The sequence below is a fragment of the Mustela lutreola genome, chromosome 9 (assembly GCF_030435805.1).
Source record: "Mustela lutreola isolate mMusLut2 chromosome 9, mMusLut2.pri, whole genome shotgun sequence".
Classification (NCBI taxonomy): domain Eukaryota; kingdom Metazoa; phylum Chordata; class Mammalia; order Carnivora; family Mustelidae; genus Mustela; species Mustela lutreola.
In genome coordinates this window covers 44,656,721-44,675,078 of record NC_081298.1, presented here as the reverse complement: position 1 = coordinate 44,675,078, position 18,358 = coordinate 44,656,721, and the positions used below count along the sequence as shown (strand labels likewise).

The following is an 18,358-nucleotide window of genomic DNA, read 5'->3' as shown; positions in this document are numbered from 1 at the left end:
CAGAGTTCTTCTGGAGGAAACCCAGGTAGACTTGAGAGGGAAAGCCATGCGCTATGGGGGAGGTGGGATAGGGGGAAATGCCAGATGCCATGTCCGTGCCAGCCTTGGGGAGCGCCGGCCACCCCTGGATGGTCTTCCTTGACAACAGGGACAAACAAACCCTTATAAGTTCTTACTTACTAAAAGCCTGGTGTGCCTGTCAGAGGTAAGGGGGATGGATGCATGTCACAGAGCTTCCCAGTGCAGGCCCTGCCTTATGAGGGACGCCAATACTGTACCTGGTCCCCTCCTACCCTCCCGGCTGAGATGCAGGTGTCAGGGTACAGGAGCAATAGTGAGAGCATCCTGGAACTTTGAGAGAATATGCTAGAGACACAGGGCCAGAAAAGGGAGGCCCTGTCAAGACAGTGCTGCCTCAGGAAAACTGACACCAGGGGTCAATAAGAAGTGACCGCTGGACTGCTGGGAGGTCACTCATACACTCACATTTCTGAACTACATTTTAGATGACATGAAATTCCTCCAAACTCACTCTTTAACACCAATAATGTTTTAATGGGATAGAAGAGTGGGAGTTCATCTTTCCTTCACATTTTTGTAGAAACACCTTTAGGTCAGCTGGCCTCCTTCTGAGACAGCCAAAGTCAGCTGCCTAAAGGGGCTGTAGGGTTTGTTTTGTTTTGTTTTAAAGATTATTTATTTGAGAGAGGGGGCGCACAAGCAGGGGTATTGGTAGAAGGAGAGAGAGAAGCAGGCTCCCTGCTGAGTAGGGAGCCCAACACGGGCCTCTATCCTGACCTGAACTGAAGGTTGACACGTAACCGACTAAGCCACCCAGGTGGCCTCTACAGGGTTTTTTATACATTCATCTGTTGAGGGACATCCTGGTTGCTTTGAGGTTTTGTGTTTTTAAAGTAAGCTCTTGGCACAACACAGGGCTTGAACTCACAACCCTAAGATCAAGAGTCATATGCTCTAGTAAGTCAGCCAGGTGCCCTGAGTACAGGTTTGTTTGTTTGTTTGTTTGTTTTTTTAAAGAGAGCAGAGGAATGGGCACGCCTGGGTGGCTCAGTCAGTTAAGCATCTGACTCTTGTCTCAGTTCAGGTCATGATCTCAGGGTCATGATCTCAGGGTCATGAGTTGGAGCCCCAAATCAGCCTCTGCACTCAGCATGGAGTCTGCTTAAGATTCTCTCTTTCCATTACAGACCAATATCCTTGATGAACACAGATGCAAAAATTCTTAACAAAATACTAGCCAACAGGATCCAACAGTACATTAAAAGATTATTCACCACAACCAAGTGAGATTTATTCCTGGGCTGCAAGGTTGGTTCAACATCCACAAATCAATCAATGTGATACAATACATTAATAAAAGAAAGAACAAGAACTATATGATACTCTCAATAGATGCTGAAAAAGCATTTGACAAAGTACAGCATTCTTTCTTGACCAAAACTCTTCACAGTGTTGGGATAGAGGGTACATACTGCAATATCATAAAAGCCATCTATGGAAAACCCACAGCAAATATCATCCTCAATGGGGAAAAACAGAGATTTTCTCCTAAGGTCAGGAACAGGCAGAGATGTCTATTATCACCACTGCTATTCAGCATAGTACTAGGAGTCCTAGCCTCAGCAATCAGACAACAAAAAGAAATAAAAGGCATCTGAATCAGCAAAGAAAAGTCAAACTATCACTCTTTGCAGATGGTATGATACTTTATGTGGAAAACCCAAAAGACTCCACTCCAAAACTGCTAGAACTCACACAGGAATTCAGTAAAGTGTCAGGATATAAAATCAATGCACAAAAATCAGTCGTATTTCTATACACCAATAGCAAGACAGAAGAAAGAAATTAAGGAGCTGATCACATTTATAATTGCACCCAAAACCATAAGATACCTAGGAATAAACCAGGTGCCCTGAGTACAGGTTTGTTTGTTTGTTTGTTTGTTTGTTTAAAGAGAGCAGAGGAATGGGCACGCCTGGGTGGCTCAGTCAGTTAAGCATCTGACTCTTGATTTCAGTTCAGAGGCAAAGAATCTGTACTCAGAAAACTATAAAATACTCACGAAAGAAATTGAGAAAGACACAAAGAAATGGAAAAATGTTCCATGCTCATGGATTGAAAGAACAAATATTGTGAAAATCTCTATGCTACCTAAAGCAATCTACACATTTAATGTAATCCTTATCAAAATACCACCATTTTTGGAGTGCCTAAGTGGCTCAGTCATTAAGTGTCTGCCTTCAGTTCAGGTCATGATCCCAGGGTCCTGGTATCGAGCCCATATTGGGCTCCCTACTCAGTGGGGACACTGCTTCTCCCTCTCCCACTCTCCCTGCTTGCATTCCCTGTCTCACTGTGTCTCCTTCTGTCAAATAAATAAATAGAATTTTTTAAAAATATACCATCAATTTTTTTCAAAGAAATGGAACAAATAATCCTAAAATTTATATGGAACAAGAAAAGACCCCAAATAGCCAGAGGAATGTTGGAAAAGAAAACTAATGTTGGTGGTACCACAATTTTAGACTTCAAGCTCTGTTATGAAGCTTAAATGATTACAAAGTAATCATCAAGACAATATGATACTGGCACAAAAACAGACACATAGATTAATGGAATAGAATAGAGAGCCCAGAAAGGGACCCTCAACTCTATAGTCAACTAATCTTTGGCAAAGCAGGAAAGAATGTCCAACGGAAAAAAGACAGTCTCTTCAATAAATGGATGTTGCGAAAATTGGACAGCCACATGCAGAAGAATGAAACTGGACCATTTCCTTACACCACACTCAAAAATAGACTCAAAATGGATGAAAGACCTCAACATGAGACAGAAATCCATCAAAATCCTTGAGGAGAACATAGGCAGCAACCTCTTCGACCTCAGCCACAGCAACTTTTTCCTAGGAGCATCGCCAAAGGCAATGGAAGCAAGAGCAAAAATGAACTATTGGGACTTCATCAAGATCAAAGGCTGTTGCACAGCAAACAAAACGGTCAACAAAATCTAAAGACAACTGAAAGAATGGGAGAAGATATTTGCAAATGATATGTCAGATACAGGGCTAGTATCCAAAATCTATAAAGAACTTATCAAACTCAACACCCAAAGAACAAATAATCCAATCAAGAAATGGGAGGAAGGCATGAAAAGACATTTCTGCAAAGAAGACATCCAAATGGCCAACAGACACATGAAAAAATGCTCAACATCACTTGGCACCAGGAAAATACAAATCAAAACCACAGTGAGATACCACCTCCCACCAGTCAGAATGGCTAAAATTAACAAGTCAGGAAATGACAGATGTTGGCAAGGATGTGGAGAAAGGGGAACCCACCTACACTGTTGGTGGGAATGCAAGCTGGTGCAGCCACTCTGGAAAACAGCATGGAGGTTCCTAAAAAAGTTGAAAATAAAGCTATCTTATGATCCAGCAATCCACTACTGGATATTTACAGTATTTGTTTATTTATTTGTTTTATTTATGTATTTATTTATAAAGACACAAATGTGATTTATTTGTGTGTTTTTTTTGTTTGTTTATAAAGATACAAATGCAGTGATCTGAAGGGGCACATGCACCCAAGTGTCTATAGCAACAAGGTCCACAATAGCCAAACTATGGAAAGAACCTAGATGTCCATCAACAGATGAATAAATGAAGAAGATATGGTATATATATACAATGGAATACTATGCCGCCATAAAAAGAAAAGAAATCTTGCCATTTGCAATGATGTGGATGGACTAAAGGGTATTATGCTAAGCAAAATATGTCAATCAGAGAAAGACAATTATCATATGATCTCTCTGATACGAGGAATCTGAGAGACAGGGTGGGGAGTCGTCGGGGGTAGGGAGGGAAAAATGAAACAAGATGGGATCAGGAGGGAGACAAACCATAAGAGACTCTTAATCTCATGAAACAAACCGAGGGTTACTGATGGGAGAGGGATAGGGTGGCTGGGCTATGGACATTGGGGAAGGTATGTGCTATGGTGAGTGCTGTGAAATGTGTAAGCCTGATGATTCACAGACCTGTACCCCTGAAGAAAATCAATCATTATATGTTGTATATATGGTCCATATATACAATGGTGTATTATGACTCCATCAGAAAGGATGAGTACCCAACTTTTGCATCAACATGGACGGGACTGGAAGAGATTATGCTGAGTGAAATAAGTTAAGCAGAGAGAGTCAATTATCATATGGTTTCACTAACTTGTGGAGCATAAGGAATAACACTGAGGACATTGGGAGATGGAGAGGATAAGTGAGTTGGGGAAAATCAGAGGGGGAGACTAACCATGAGAGACTGTGGACTCTGAGAGTTTTGGAGGGGAGGGAGGTGGGGGGTTGGGTGAGGCTGGTGGTGGATATTATGGAGGGCATGTATTGCATGGAGCACTGGGTGTGGTGCCTAAACAATAAATTCTGGAACACTGAAAAGAAATTTAGAAAGAAATAAAAAAATTAAAAAATACATTATATGTTAATAAAAAAAAAGAATGTCTCTCCCTTTGCCCTCCCTGCCCACATGTGCCCGCACCCATGTGCACACTCTTTCTCCCTCTAAAAAAAATAATCACCATAAAAATAAATTAAAAAGCAGAGGGAAGAAGGCAGTTCTCGAGATCACATTCCCTGTAGGAGCTGAGTACTCCTGACAGGCAAAACCACCATGTCTAATATTAAATGTGTGATTTTTCTAAAGAATTCTTTGTGCTTACAAATTAGTTAAAGAATTAAAGAAAATACCTAAATGGCTAAAATGAGTAACAGGAGAAACAACAGGTGTTGGCAAGGATGCAAAGCCAGGATAACCATCTTACGTTGTTGGTGGGAATACTGTTATGGTGCAGCGACTATGGAGAACTGTATGGAGGTTCCTCAAAAAATTAAAAATAAAACTACCCTACAATCCATTAATTGCAGTACTGGGCATTTACCCAAAGAATACAAAAACACTAATTCAAAGGGATACATGCACCCCAATATTTATAGCAGTATTATTTACAATAGCCAAACTAGGGAAGAAACCCAAGCGTCCATGGATTGATGAATGGATAAAGAAGCTGTGGTATACAACAGAGTATCATTCAGCCATAAAAAAGAACGAAATCTTGCCATTTGCCATAACAGGGATAGAGCTGTAGAGTGTAACTGTAAGCAAAACAAGTCAGTAAGAGAAAGACAAATACCGTATGATTTCACTCATGTGGAATTTAAGAAACAAATGAGCAAAGGAAAAAAACAGAGAAACAAACTGAGAAACAGACTCTTAACTATAGAGAACAAGCTGATGGTGACCAGACGGGCAGTGGGTGTGGGAGGGGAAACAGATGACCAGGATTAAGGAGGGCACTTGTTGTGATGAATCACTATATTGTACACCTGAAACTAACATGATGCTGGAATTATAGTTAAAATGAAAAAAAAATTAAAAGATCTAAGCTTTCTTTAGAAAACAGCAGCCTGTGGCCATGTCCATAAAAAGAACATGGTATTGGTGATGTACATGTGGGTTTTGAGGGATGCCTCCCCCACACAACCAGGAGTAGGTTCTTACAAAGAAAGGGGCATGGGAACCAAAGGAACAGCACCAAGGAGATATATGCATGGACAAGCTGAGAAGCAGTGTAGAGCGGTGGCTGGTCGGCCACAAAACTCACAGAGGAACAGAGAAAGGTTCTTGGTGAGGGCTTAGATGGGAGCAATGACAAAAAGATCATGATCTTCTAAGGGTGCAAAAACTACCTTGGCATATGAGACTTAAATTTTCCAGAAAGAAACCCAGGTGTATATGGTTTACTCCAACTTTATATGCAAGTGATAAAAACAAAAAAATGAAGCTGACACTGCAGATGGGTACAAAGTACAAGGAGAAACAAGGGCCTTGTTGCAACAAGGACTAATTTCCAGACAAATGTTCAAAGTCTTATTATTTTTAAAAAATTAAATTTGATTCTTTGAAGATCTTATTTATTTATCTGACAGAGACAGCACACGCAGAGGAGAAATAGGCAGAGGCAGAGGGAGAGGGAGAAGCATGCTCCCCACTGAGCAGGGAACCTGACGCAGGGTTCCAACAACCCAAGGACCCTGGGATCATGACCTGAGCTGAAGGCAGAGGCTTTAACCCACTGAGCCACCCAGGTGCCCCTATTGTGCTTTTATTAAAAAAATAATTTATTATTATTTTTTTTTAGGGGCACCTGGGTGGCTCAGTGGGTTAAAGCCTCTGCCTTCAGCTCAGGTCATGATCCCAGGAACCTGGGATAGATCCCCACATCGGGCTCTCTTCTCAGCAGGGAGCCTGCTTCCCTTCCTCTCTCTGCCTGCCTCTCGGTCTACTTGTGATCTCTGTCAAATAAATAAATTTTAAAATCTTTAAAAAAAATAAAAGCACAATAAATCATAGTAAAAAGACAGAGAGAGAGAGAGAGAGAGAGAGAGAAAAGAATACAAATTAAGTAATGAAGCTACTACGAACAAGGCCATTACTACAGCCAGACCCCCTGAGCCATTCCTGATCCCGAGTCATCTGGTTGCTCTCCATTTCCAGTGTATATTTATTCATAAAAAGAATCCCAAGTCATAAGGAAATGTCAAACACACTCTATTTAACAATGCAGACAATGTAAAGTGCACTTTAATAAAAAGTTCTACTTGAGACATAATAAAAATTTTAAATATCAGTATATAAAAAAAACTAGATTTTCTATGATAGAAGTAATGCATGCCCATGATTTTTACAAATCAAACAAACATGAATAACCCAATTAAAAATGCATGAAAGATCTGAACAGATATGTTACCAACGTAGACATACAAATGGCAAGTAGTATCTGTAAAGATGCTCAGTAGCATTCATTATTATGGAATTACAAATCAAAACAACAAGATAACCCTACACACCTATTAGAATGGCAGAAATTTAAGACTCTGACAGTGCCAGTTCTGGTGAGGATGGGGAGCAACAGGAACTCTCAGTCACTGCTGATGAGAATGCAGAATGGTATAGCCATGTTGTTAGACAGTTTGGTAGTTTATACGAAACTCAACACTCTTGGGGGCCCGGGTGGCTCAGCGGTTAATTGTCTGCCTTCAGCTCAGGTCATGGTCTTGGGCTCCTTGGATCAAGTCCTGTTCCTTGGATCAAGTCTTGCTCAGAGGGAAGACTGCATCTCCCTCCCCCTCTGTGCACTCTCTCTCTCTCTCTCAAATAAACAAATAAAATCTTTTAAAAATAAAAAGCAAAACAAAACAAAAAACTTAACACTCCTACCATATGACCCAAACTGTGCTCCTTCGAATATACTTGAATGAGGTAAAAACTTATACCCATACAAAAACCTGCACACAAATGGTTCTAGAAGCTTTATTCATAATTGCCCAAACTTAGAAGTCACTGAGATTTTTTCAATAAATGGATGGGTAAATAAACTTGCTACATCCAGACAATGGAATATTATTCAGTACTAAAAAGAAATGAACAATCAAGCCACAGAAATGTGGCTTTGAAATGTGTATTACTAAGTGGAAAAGGCCAATCTGTAAAGGCTACATACTGTATGACCCCAACTATAGGATTCTAGAAAAGGCAAAACTGGAGGCAAAACTTTTTACTGGAAACAGTAAAAAGATCAGTGGTTGCCAGGGGTTGTGGGGAAGGAGAGAGAGAGGAAAGAGATGGAGCACAGAGGATTTATAGGAACTACTCTGTAGGATACTAAAATAGTGGACCCATGTCTTTATGCATTTGTCAAAACCCACAGAAAACACAACAGGAAGACTAAACCCTTGATGAGTTGATTTTGATTCATCAATGGTAACAACTGACAGAACTCTGGTGTGAGATGTAAACTGGGGGAGAGTCTGTCTGTGGGGGTGGTGGGGAAAAGGTATGTAGGAATTCTCTGATTTCTGCTCAGTGCTGCTGTAAACCTAAACCTGCTCCTAAAAGGAAGGAAGGAAGGAAGGAAGGAAGGAAGGAAGGAAGTTAGTTAGTTCATTAATGAAACAAAAATCAAACAACACTGGTAAACATAAAGCAAAAAGTAAGTCACCAGATGTGCCCCAACCTCACGGCTTTGCTCCTCAGGTTAATGAAGTCTTACGTACACAAGGTTAATACAGTTAATAAAGTCTTGTGTATCCTGCTAGAACTTCTGTATATATGCAAGATAAAACCTAGACATGATGGGTCCATGGTATCCTTTCTTCCCTTCTTCTTTTTAATAACAGAACCAACTCTGGGGGCACACCTAACCTACCAGTGACAGACCCCCAGCTTCCCTCACAGCTAGGAGGGCCAGGCAACCAACTTTCTGACCACAGACTATGCACAGAAGTGATGCAAGTTCCATAAAAGGGACTGCTTCTTCATTTCTCTTCCTACCCTTATTCATGGGCTGGAATGTGGCCATGCTCTGGGCCAACTCGAAGCATGAGAAGGAAAAGAGCCCACTCCGGCAGTGGTCTAGAAATTCTGGGTACCATGGACTCCTCTGACAGTCTGGTGATGCATGGGATCCTGCTCAGACTAATGTCTTTAACTGTGTAAAATAAAAGACAATGAATTATACTGAAATAGAGTTACCAAAATGTTTTAAAATGTGTGTTTTAGTAATATCTATGCCTCCTAATTAATACACTAAGTACTTACTAAAATTTCAAAGTAGAATGAGCATACATATTTTGAGATATCTGAAACAACTTAACCTGATATAAAAATATCCATGATTTCCGCTTGTTACAAAGTGGCTTTGGGAACACTTCTGAGGCTTGTTGCCTCACCACGGAAGCACATGCTAAATTTCGGTTAGAGGTTAGTAAAATAAAGATGTAATTTTTCTTTCCATCCAAATTCACAGACCCCCTGACTCATTATGCAGATGTTAGATAAACACCCTTACTCTACCAGATGAAGAAGCAGTCAGAGAAGGAATCTGGGTCCCCACACAAATTCATGGGGAAAAGTCTGCTCTTTTTATTTATTTATTTTTTTTTAATTTTCAGCATGACCGTATTCATTATTTTTGCACCACACCCAGTGCTCCATGCAATACGTGCCCTCTATAATACCCACCACCTGGTACCCTGACCTCCCACCCCCCGCCCCTTCAAAACCCTCAGATTGTTTTTCAGTCCATAGTCTCTCATGGTTCACCTCCCCTTCCAATTTCCCCCAACTCTCTTCTCTCTAACTCCCCATGTCCTCCATGCTATTTGTTATGCTCCACAAATAAGTGAAACCATATGATAATTGACTCTCTCTGCTTGACCTTTTTCACTCAGCATAATCTCTTCTAGTCCCGTCCATGTTGCTACAAAAGTTGGGTATTCGTCCTTTCTGATGGAGGCATAATACTCCATAGTGTATATGGACCACATCTTCCTTATCCATTCGTCTGTTGAAGGGCATCTTGGTTCTTTCCACAGTTTGGCGACCGTGGCCATTGCTGCCATAAACATTGGGGTACAGATGGCCCTTCTTTTCACTACATCTGTATCTTTGGGGTAAATACCCAGTAGTGCAATGGCAGGGTCATAGGGAAGTTCTATTTTTAATTTCTTGAGGAATCTCCACACTGTTCTCCAAAGAGGCTGCACCAACTCGCATTTCCACCAACAGTGTAAGAGGGTTCCCCTTTCTCCACATCCTCTCCAACACATGTTGTTTCCTGTCTTCCTAATTTTGGCCATTCTAACTGGTGTAAGGTGATATTGCAATGTAGTTTTAATTTGAATCTCCCTGATGGCTAGTGATGATGAACATTTTTTCATGTGTCTGATAGCCATTTGTATGTCTTTATTGGAGAAATGTCTGTCCATATCTTCTGCCCATTTTTTGATATGATTGTTTTGTGTGTGTTGAGTTTGAGGAGTTCATTATAGATCCTGAAGATGGAAGACCATTCCATGCTCTTGGATCGGAAGAATAAACATTGTTAAAATGTCTATACTGCCTAGAGCAATCTATACTTTTAATGCTATTCCGATCAAAATTCCACCGGTATTCTTCAAAGAGCCGGAGCAAATAATCCTAAAATTTGTATGGAATCAGAAGAGACCCCGGATCGCTAAGGAAATGTTGAAAAACAAAAATAAAACAGGGGGCATCACGTTACCTGATTTCAAGCTTTACTACAAAGCTGTGATCACCAAGACAGCATGGTACTGGCATAAAAACAGACACATAGACCAGTGGAACAGAGTAGAGAGCCCAGATATGGACCCTCAACTCTATGGTCAAATAATCTTCGACAAAACAGGAAAAAATATACAGTGGAAAAAAGACAATCTCTTCAATAAATGGTGCTGGGAAAACTGGGCAGCTATATGTAGAAGAATGAAACTCGACCATTCTCTTACACCGTACACAAAGATAAACTCAAAATGGAAAAAAGACCTCAATGTGAGACAGGAATCCATCCAAATCCTAGAGGAGAACATAGGCAGTAATCTTTTCGATATCAGCCACAGCAACTTCTTTCAAGATATGTCTCCAAAGGCAAAGGAAACAAAAGCGAAGATGAACTTTTCGGACTTCATCAAAATCAAAAGCTTCTGCACAGCAAAGGAAACAGTCAGGAAAACAAAGAGGCAACCCACGGAATGGGAGAAGATATTTGCAAATGACAGTACAGACAAAAGGTTGATATCCAGGATCTATAATGAAAAGTCTGCTCTTCTGTCCAGGTCTGCCCTTTTGTGTGATAGAGGTGGAATTTCTATCTGGCTCAAGTCACTGTGTTTTGGAGCTTTGGGGTCTCTCTGTTATAGTAGCTTTACCTGAAAACACAGTAAAGAGAAGCAGTATGTGAAGGGGTGATGAACTGACTCTAGAAGCTAACTGCTTTAGTTCTTTTTTTTTTTTTTTTAAGAGAGAGAGAGAGCGCCGGTGTGAACAGGGTGGAGAGGAGCTAAGAGAGAGGGAGAGAGAGAATCTCAAGCAGACTCTGCCCTGAGCAGGGAGCCTCATGGGGGGCTTGATACCAGGACCCTGAGATTAGGACCTGAGCCAAAATTAAGAGTTGGATGCTAAACTGACTGATCCACTCAGGTGCCCCAAACTGCCTTAGTTCTAGTACCAGCTCTGCCACGTCCTGCTGATTCACTTTGAACTAATTACTTAACCTCTCTCCGTCTGTTTCCTTATCTGTAAGATGGGGATAATAATAATGGTTCCTAGCTAATAAAGTCACTGCGCATATTGATACATGGAAAGTGATTAAGAAAGTGACCAAAATACTATAAACCTACCATACATGTAAGATATCAGTACTAATACTATTACTGTTTGACTACTTGCTTTTTTCACCATCCTAGACATCATTCCATAGATCTGTTTCTATTTTTTTCAAAATCTGCATAGCAATGTGCTGAGTGAAGATGCCAAAACTCATTTAGGCAGCCCCCAAACATAAAGATACCATTTAGGATGTTTCTCCAAGTTTCACTTAAAAGGCTAATACATCAGTTATAGAGAAAGCTCTCTAGAACTACTCTTCCAACCCCTTTGTCATAAGATTTTGCAGCAACTTTACTAAGGTCTCATCTATATTCTATAAAATGCTTGCATTTTAAACGCACAGTTTGATGAACTCTATAATATCTTATAAGAATAAGACTACATATATATGACAGTAGCTTGAAAAAGGTAAATTACAGGAAATGCGAAGTATTGATATTATTTCTATCACACATATACTGTTTATTTTCTATTGATCAAGGTGGTCCTGTCCTGAAACAGAGCTGTGGGGAGCAGCTCAACTGCCCGTTTCTTCAGTGATGCCCCCAGACTGGTGTCTGGCAATGCACACCTCTAACTCTTGAGCTCCGGGAACACACCTAAGTGATGCCAGACAGCAGCCTTTGGCCCAGTGATGGGTCAGCATAGAACACAATCTGAGCCAATGAGAGGCAAATAGACTTTTGTGTTGGGGCTTCTGAAAAGAAGCCTACCCACCCCTCTTTTCCCATTGGACTGAGTTAAAGTGTCTAAAACTACCTCACCCATTCTGCAACTACAGAGGAAGCACTGGGCTAAGAAGGGTCAACCTGGAAGAGGCAGATCAAATAGGGCTAACTAAACCCTCTGTGAAACCAGCATCGCCATTGGTTGGATGGATGGATTCTTCACTTGACTGGATTCTTCACTTGACTCTGTGTGGTAATAAATTCTCCAGTTACTTAAGCCAATTGGATGGGTTTCTGCTACTTGTCAGCACAAGAATCCTAGGCAGTACTCAAGCTGGGTATAGAATTCCAAATTTTAGGCAATGTAAAGAAGGGAATTAAAAATCATCCCGGATGCTCCTACTACCCCCCGGGGAAGCCGGTGACCCCCTCTAGTGTTGCAGGCCAGGCTCTCTGGGAGGCAGCCTCACACAGTACTCTACAGGCCGGGATTTTGGGGGTGAGCTCTTAGGACCCCCCCCCCCCGAGGGTCTGAAAGAGCTGACAGAAGCAGGACAGGGCAGAGGGAGAAAGACTGCAAGCAGTAGGGTCACAACAAACAACAAACACCCGGCAGATCCCGCTGGGAGTTCTGGGAAGACCCTTCAGAGTTGTCCCTCCTTTGAGGGAGTCTCTGGCCTTTCATACTGCATCTCCTCCCCTCAACCTCCCACATGCAAAACTAGTCACTGGATGCAGGCTGTTCTTTGGGAGGTACAAACTTGGGCAAAGCCCTTCTCTTCAGTCCTGGGTGATCTCTTTCAAGTGGGACCCAGCTTCAAACTGTTCACAGTTAGAAAGTGAGTTCTTTAGTTCTGAACAAGAGGAATCAGGTGGCATAGCATAGTAGTACATCTTCATGTCCCCCCTTACTCTAGTTTAGTCATGTTTTGTCTTTCTTTAGAAATTTAGGTCATGTTTAAATGCTGTTTTATATAATGGTATGAGCCTAGCATTACATTCTGAGCATTTTCCATTCATTAAATGTTCTTTAAATGAATTGCAACAGAGTTATAATTCCTTCATACAGTTACGATATAGTATTTAAACATTCTTTTACTTTTGGACATTTAGAGTATTTCCAATATCTTTAGTCCTTATATATAAATTTTTCTTTGCATCTCTGCAACCAGTTTTTAGGATATATTTCTAGGAGTGGAATTAAAGAGTTGACGGATATGAACCACTACAGCATTCTGGCCAAACTGCCCTTGGAAATTTCTTGTCAACTACATTCTGACCACTGCCACATTGTTTCATTAGAACTGAATGCTTGGGTGGGGGCGGTGGGAGGTTGGGGGAACCAGGTGGTGGGTATTGGAGAGGGCACGGATTGCATGGAGCACTGGGTGTGGTGCAAAAACAATGAATACTGTTACATTGAAAATAAATTTTAAAAATTAAGAAAAAAAACTTAAAAAAAAAAAAATCATCTCCAGGGTGCCTGGATGGCTCAGTGGGTTAAGCCTCTGCCTTCAGCTCAGGTCATGATCTCAGGGTCCTGGGATGGAGTCCCACATCGGGCTCTCTGCTTAGCAGGGAACCTGCATCTCCCTCTCTCTCTCTGCTGCCTCTTTGCCTACTCGTGATCTCTCTCTGTGTGTCAAATGAATAAATAAAATCTTAAAAAAAAAAAAAAAGGAACTGAATGCTTCTCTATTTTAGATCTTACCAATATGATAAAAAATGATATCTCTTCTTGTCTGGGTTTCCATTTCCCTGGTGAATATGTTTGAAGATTTTAAATATCTATTATTTTTTGTTTGTTTTTCTTTATATGCAAATCATCTGGCCTTTTTTTTTTTTTTTTTAAAGTCAGTTTTTCTATTTTGGTATCGTATGGTCTTTTATTGACAATAAAATATCTGACTGGACAGATAACTTTTTAATATGACTTTTTCCCTAACCCAAAGTTAAAATCACTTGATCAAGCTCTCCACCAATTAAAAAACAATTTTTGAAAGAAACCATTAAGTTAAAATGGCAGCAAGCTCCTTGTTCCATTCTCTTTGCTTAATTTCATGGATTGTCTTTTGGCCGAAGGTGCGTTCACTTACTTGAGCAGTCCAGCCCGATGGAAGACATAGAGATCCTGCTCCAGCGTACAGTTGTTGAAGGGGACAATCTTCACGAAGTTCTGAACGAGGGCAAACTCAGGCGTGAGGTGTGGCAGGGAAATGATGCAGAAGTTCTTGTCCTAACGTGATTGGCGACCAGGACACACAGGGAGAGAATTGGAAACCATTCATCACTAAACAAATTCCTGCTGCCAAACACTATAGAAAATAGGAGGTAAAATGTGTAAAGTACAGGGTATTCAAGTTCAACTTTCCTGTAATTTGGAAAGTAATCATATGAAATTCAAGAGGATAAGGAACTATAAGCACATTGAGAAAATCTCTGCAAGTCCTGCTAAAACCTACATGAATGAACATTGTAAACCATGGGACCCATTCGCATAGCCCTTCTGTGGAAGTCAGTTTTGAAAGTAAGGTTCTTTGTGCTGGCAAATTCACTTGCACCCTGGAGGCAGTGAAGCAGCACGGGTATCATAGCGAAGTCTCCAGGCTGGCTAAGTGATAGAGCACTAGCCTGGTTCCCTCCTCTAAGATGAGAGGGTGGTGATCCTGGACTTTTCTTTTTTAAAATCTTGTATTATACATGAATGGACATCTGTATTTTATCATGACATGATCCCATTTAGGCGAACAGAGCTAAGGATGTGTTTAACCTGGGAAGTGTGTTTAGTTAGCAGGCGTAGGAGGAACCAGATGTCCTCAGAGCTGCCACTTATCCCTGAGATCTGCACTGCCCAGTATGGGAACCAGCCGCCATGTTTGGACAGTGGGTTTTGGGGAATGTAGCTAGTGTGACTGGGAACTGAGTTTTTAATTTTATTTCATTTTCCTTAATTTAAAATTTAAATTAAAAAACTGATACTCAGCTGTTGGGAAAGTTTTATGTTAGGACAACTTGGGTTTATGAATCTACTTATTCAACTGTAAATTTTATGAAATCTAAGCACAGATCAAGTATTCCTGATAAAAACGTGGTGTTTTCATTGAAATGTGCTACAGGTGTAATAATATATTTCAGATTTCAAACACTGGGGAAAAGACCGTAAAATATCTCAATAGCTTTTCATGCTGATTACAGGCAAAAATGATTAAATTGGGGGCATATTCAGTTAAATAACATATAGTATTAAAATCGAATTCACCTGTGTCTTTTTTGTTTTGTTTATTTATTTATTTTAATGTGGCTGCTAGAATAGTTAGATTACTTATTTGGCTAGAATTTGTTGTCTATCAGACAGAGCTGCCCTAGACCATCTGTGTTCCACACAACCCACTTGACCCTCTGCCAGGTGCCTGCAGGAGTAGCTTGCTCTTCCCAGAGCTAATTTGTCCCTTTGGGATCTCGCCTCCTCCTGAACCCTGTAAAGGCATTACTTGTGCTAATCCAAACCCTGGGGATGTTAGTGCAAACCAAAGGAGTGAATCATTGTTTGACCTTATCTTCCTTCTTTCTAGCAAAATAACACAGTTCCTTTTGGGGAACTTGAAAGTCAAGTTGTTGAAAAACTCAAGCTGAAAGTAAGGAATGGGTGCCAACTCTCAGCGGACTTCTCTGGGAGGAGGAGACTACAATGAACTGCTTTGACTTGATTTGAAGGATTTAAGGATGCACAATAGAAGTATTTTGTTCCTATTTCCACATAGTCTGAAAGACAACAGAATTAAACTGTAAAAGTGTCTTTTGCCTTTTTAAAGCCAGCATTGCTTTTGTAATGCTGGAGCTCTGCCTTTATTTGGACTTCAAAGTAGGAGTGAATTTAAATGCAGGAAAATTACTTTGGGGCATCTCTGAGGGAAATTGGCTTTGTAAATCCTACCTTAGGATAATCTACTTTGCTTTATGAGCTTCAAAATGCCTTAAAAATTAATCCCCAAAAGTTACGAGAACAATGGAGATCATTACTACAAGCCTTCATTATATTAACAAAATGAGGAAATACAACCTATAATCACATAGGCTTCAGGAAACATTATTAAACCATATTTGTTTTTTGCCTCAGTAGAAAGAGTATCAGGAAAAATAAGACAATAGGTATTTTGTTTGTAATTAACAAAGTGAAGAAATCTAGTTATTGACTTAACTGATAGGTGAAGGAGGAAAAACATCTTTGTAAAAATCCATTTTTTCCTCAATCATCTTCCTTCTCCACTTTCTTCCCTCCAATAAAGTGAGAAGTTGATTAGAATCTCCACCCCTCGACGACAGTGAATCAAAAATGGAGGCAGAGGACAGGAACGGAGTATGTTGTCTGCACTGGTCTGTTTGCCTGGCCCATTCGCCAAACCTGTCATAGTGTGTTGAGTGCCTCTTCCATGTCAGACACTGTGTCGGGCAACGCCCACCAAAACATCGGTCACAAATTCCTACTTGCCCTACTCTCAGAAATGCAATCTAATGATTTCAGAATTCTTTGAGCCACTGTAAACTATAAAGTAATATGGCAGTCTAATACACTTTTGTGTCGTTTCTGACATTTTCATGTACTTGCAGCATTCTATTAATGATCTGATTCTAACAAAACACCGTTAAAGCTATCCTTAAAAGAAATTGGACATTTAAAGGAACAGAAACATCAATATTTTGAAGAGTTCATGATATGTCATTCAACCTTATTTTCAGAAAACGAAAGCAATCCAAACCTTAACATTCATGGCGATGTACATGTTTGGACAGTGAATATGGCATTTTGCTTTTCTATAAATTTTCTAGCTTGCAAAACCAATTATATTACTCAAAATTCAGCATGTACTTACAGGGAAGAGACTGAAAACAAAATTCATAAAGTCCAGTGACCTGTAAACAAGACAGTAAGCGTTGTCACTGACCCACAAGCAAAAGCAGTATCAGTATATATTTTAAAAAGATTTATGGCTCTCTTCCTGTCAGGCAGTGATAGCCAACCACTAGTCAGAATTTGTGTCTAGCTGAACATTAATCAACTTGCAGAAAATCATAAGCTTCATATTTCAGTAGTAAAATATTTTTCTATAGCTAAACACATTTACTATAATAATTAATAACCTGTGCATTCAAAGAGGTTCAACAGTCATTCTGTGAAATAATCTCTCCCTTTTTTGTTAGAGCTGTCAGAGAGATGTGGGTTTATTATAAGCAATTCTGATCTTTTTCTCTTTTACATGCAAAAGATTTTCTTACCACCTGTGGTTCTATACTCACAGGTAAACCATAATGGTTCATCAAGTTGCTGTCTGAAAATTCAAAAGTCACATTCTAAGCACAACCATATCTGTATACACAGGGAAAAATAAATATACACAACAAGTCTAGAAGGGCTTATAGGCTTTTTAGATGTCTACCATGCAAGTAAAATAAAGACATCCCTTTTCAACTTCTAAGATTTCCAAAGAACATGAAAACTTAAAAGGAAAAAAGTACAAGTAAAACATTTTAAGTGAGATTGAGAGACTGGAAGTATGTTTAAACACATTCTCTAAGAAGGAAATGTCTAGCAGCACTCTTGGTCATCCAAAAGATACCCTGAACGTTCTGGTCTATCAAAATGGGCCGACCTTTTCTTCTTCCAGATTGTTCTGTGCAATAAAATGGTGGAGTCAGTGGGAATTCTAAAGGATATGTGGAATCTGGGCATCAAGGTCAAAGGTCCATTCTAGACTACAGACAGCAGAAGTACTGAACACACAGGGATAGGAAGTGGGATGACTGAGTGGTCTGGTGGGCACCCAGGCTTTGTCTGGCACCATGCCTCCTCCTTCTAGCAGCTCTCCTGGAATGCTGTTCAGTGTCCTACTAGGCACCCTCAGATTACATGTGTGTAAGGCTCCAACCCCACATTTGCAGGTGGTAGTGAGGGAGGGAAACATGAGGCAAAGGACTAAACTGTCATCAAGTCCTGGCCTGGCCCCATCCATCAGCTCAGGAATGAGCCCAGACTGATCAGGTCCGATGGGGCTTTAACTAGAAAGCCAGGCTCAAAGTCATCCGCACTAGCTTCTGGTAAAAAGCCTCAGCCCACTGCCCCTTTCTTTGGTCCCAAGAAGTGACACTGCTCTGAGAATGGGGCCAGCAGCAGAGAACCAAAGGCAGGAGGCAGAGAGAGAAAATTGGAACTTGATGGGCTCATCTTGAATCAAGCCACATTAAAAATCAATCCCACCAGTAGACTTAACCTTTGTGATATGAAGCAATTATTCCATTTTTTAAAAGCCCATTTGGGTCGGATTTTCTGATACTTGCAACCAAAAGACTCCAGACAAGCAACCACCTAAATCCAAAGCCTTCCCCCTCCCGCCAATGCAAACTTTAAAGA

General features: G+C 40.5%; 1 protein-coding gene across 5 annotated transcripts in view; it reads right to left on the bottom strand.

Moving 5' to 3' along the window:
- CFAP61 (cilia and flagella associated protein 61) overlaps positions 1-18,358 on the bottom strand; it is a 296,197-nt gene that overhangs the window by 185,672 nt on the left and 92,167 nt on the right. For all 5 annotated transcript variants that reach the window (XM_059134156.1, XM_059134153.1, XM_059134154.1 and 2 more), the window contains 2 exons: positions 16,824-16,863; positions 14,049-14,188 (listed from right to left, as the gene is read on the bottom strand). In XM_059134156.1, the coding sequence (XP_058990139.1) occupies positions 14,049-14,188; positions 16,824-16,863 (180 nt within the window). The remainder of the gene's footprint in view (positions 1-14,048; positions 14,189-16,823; positions 16,864-18,358) is intronic.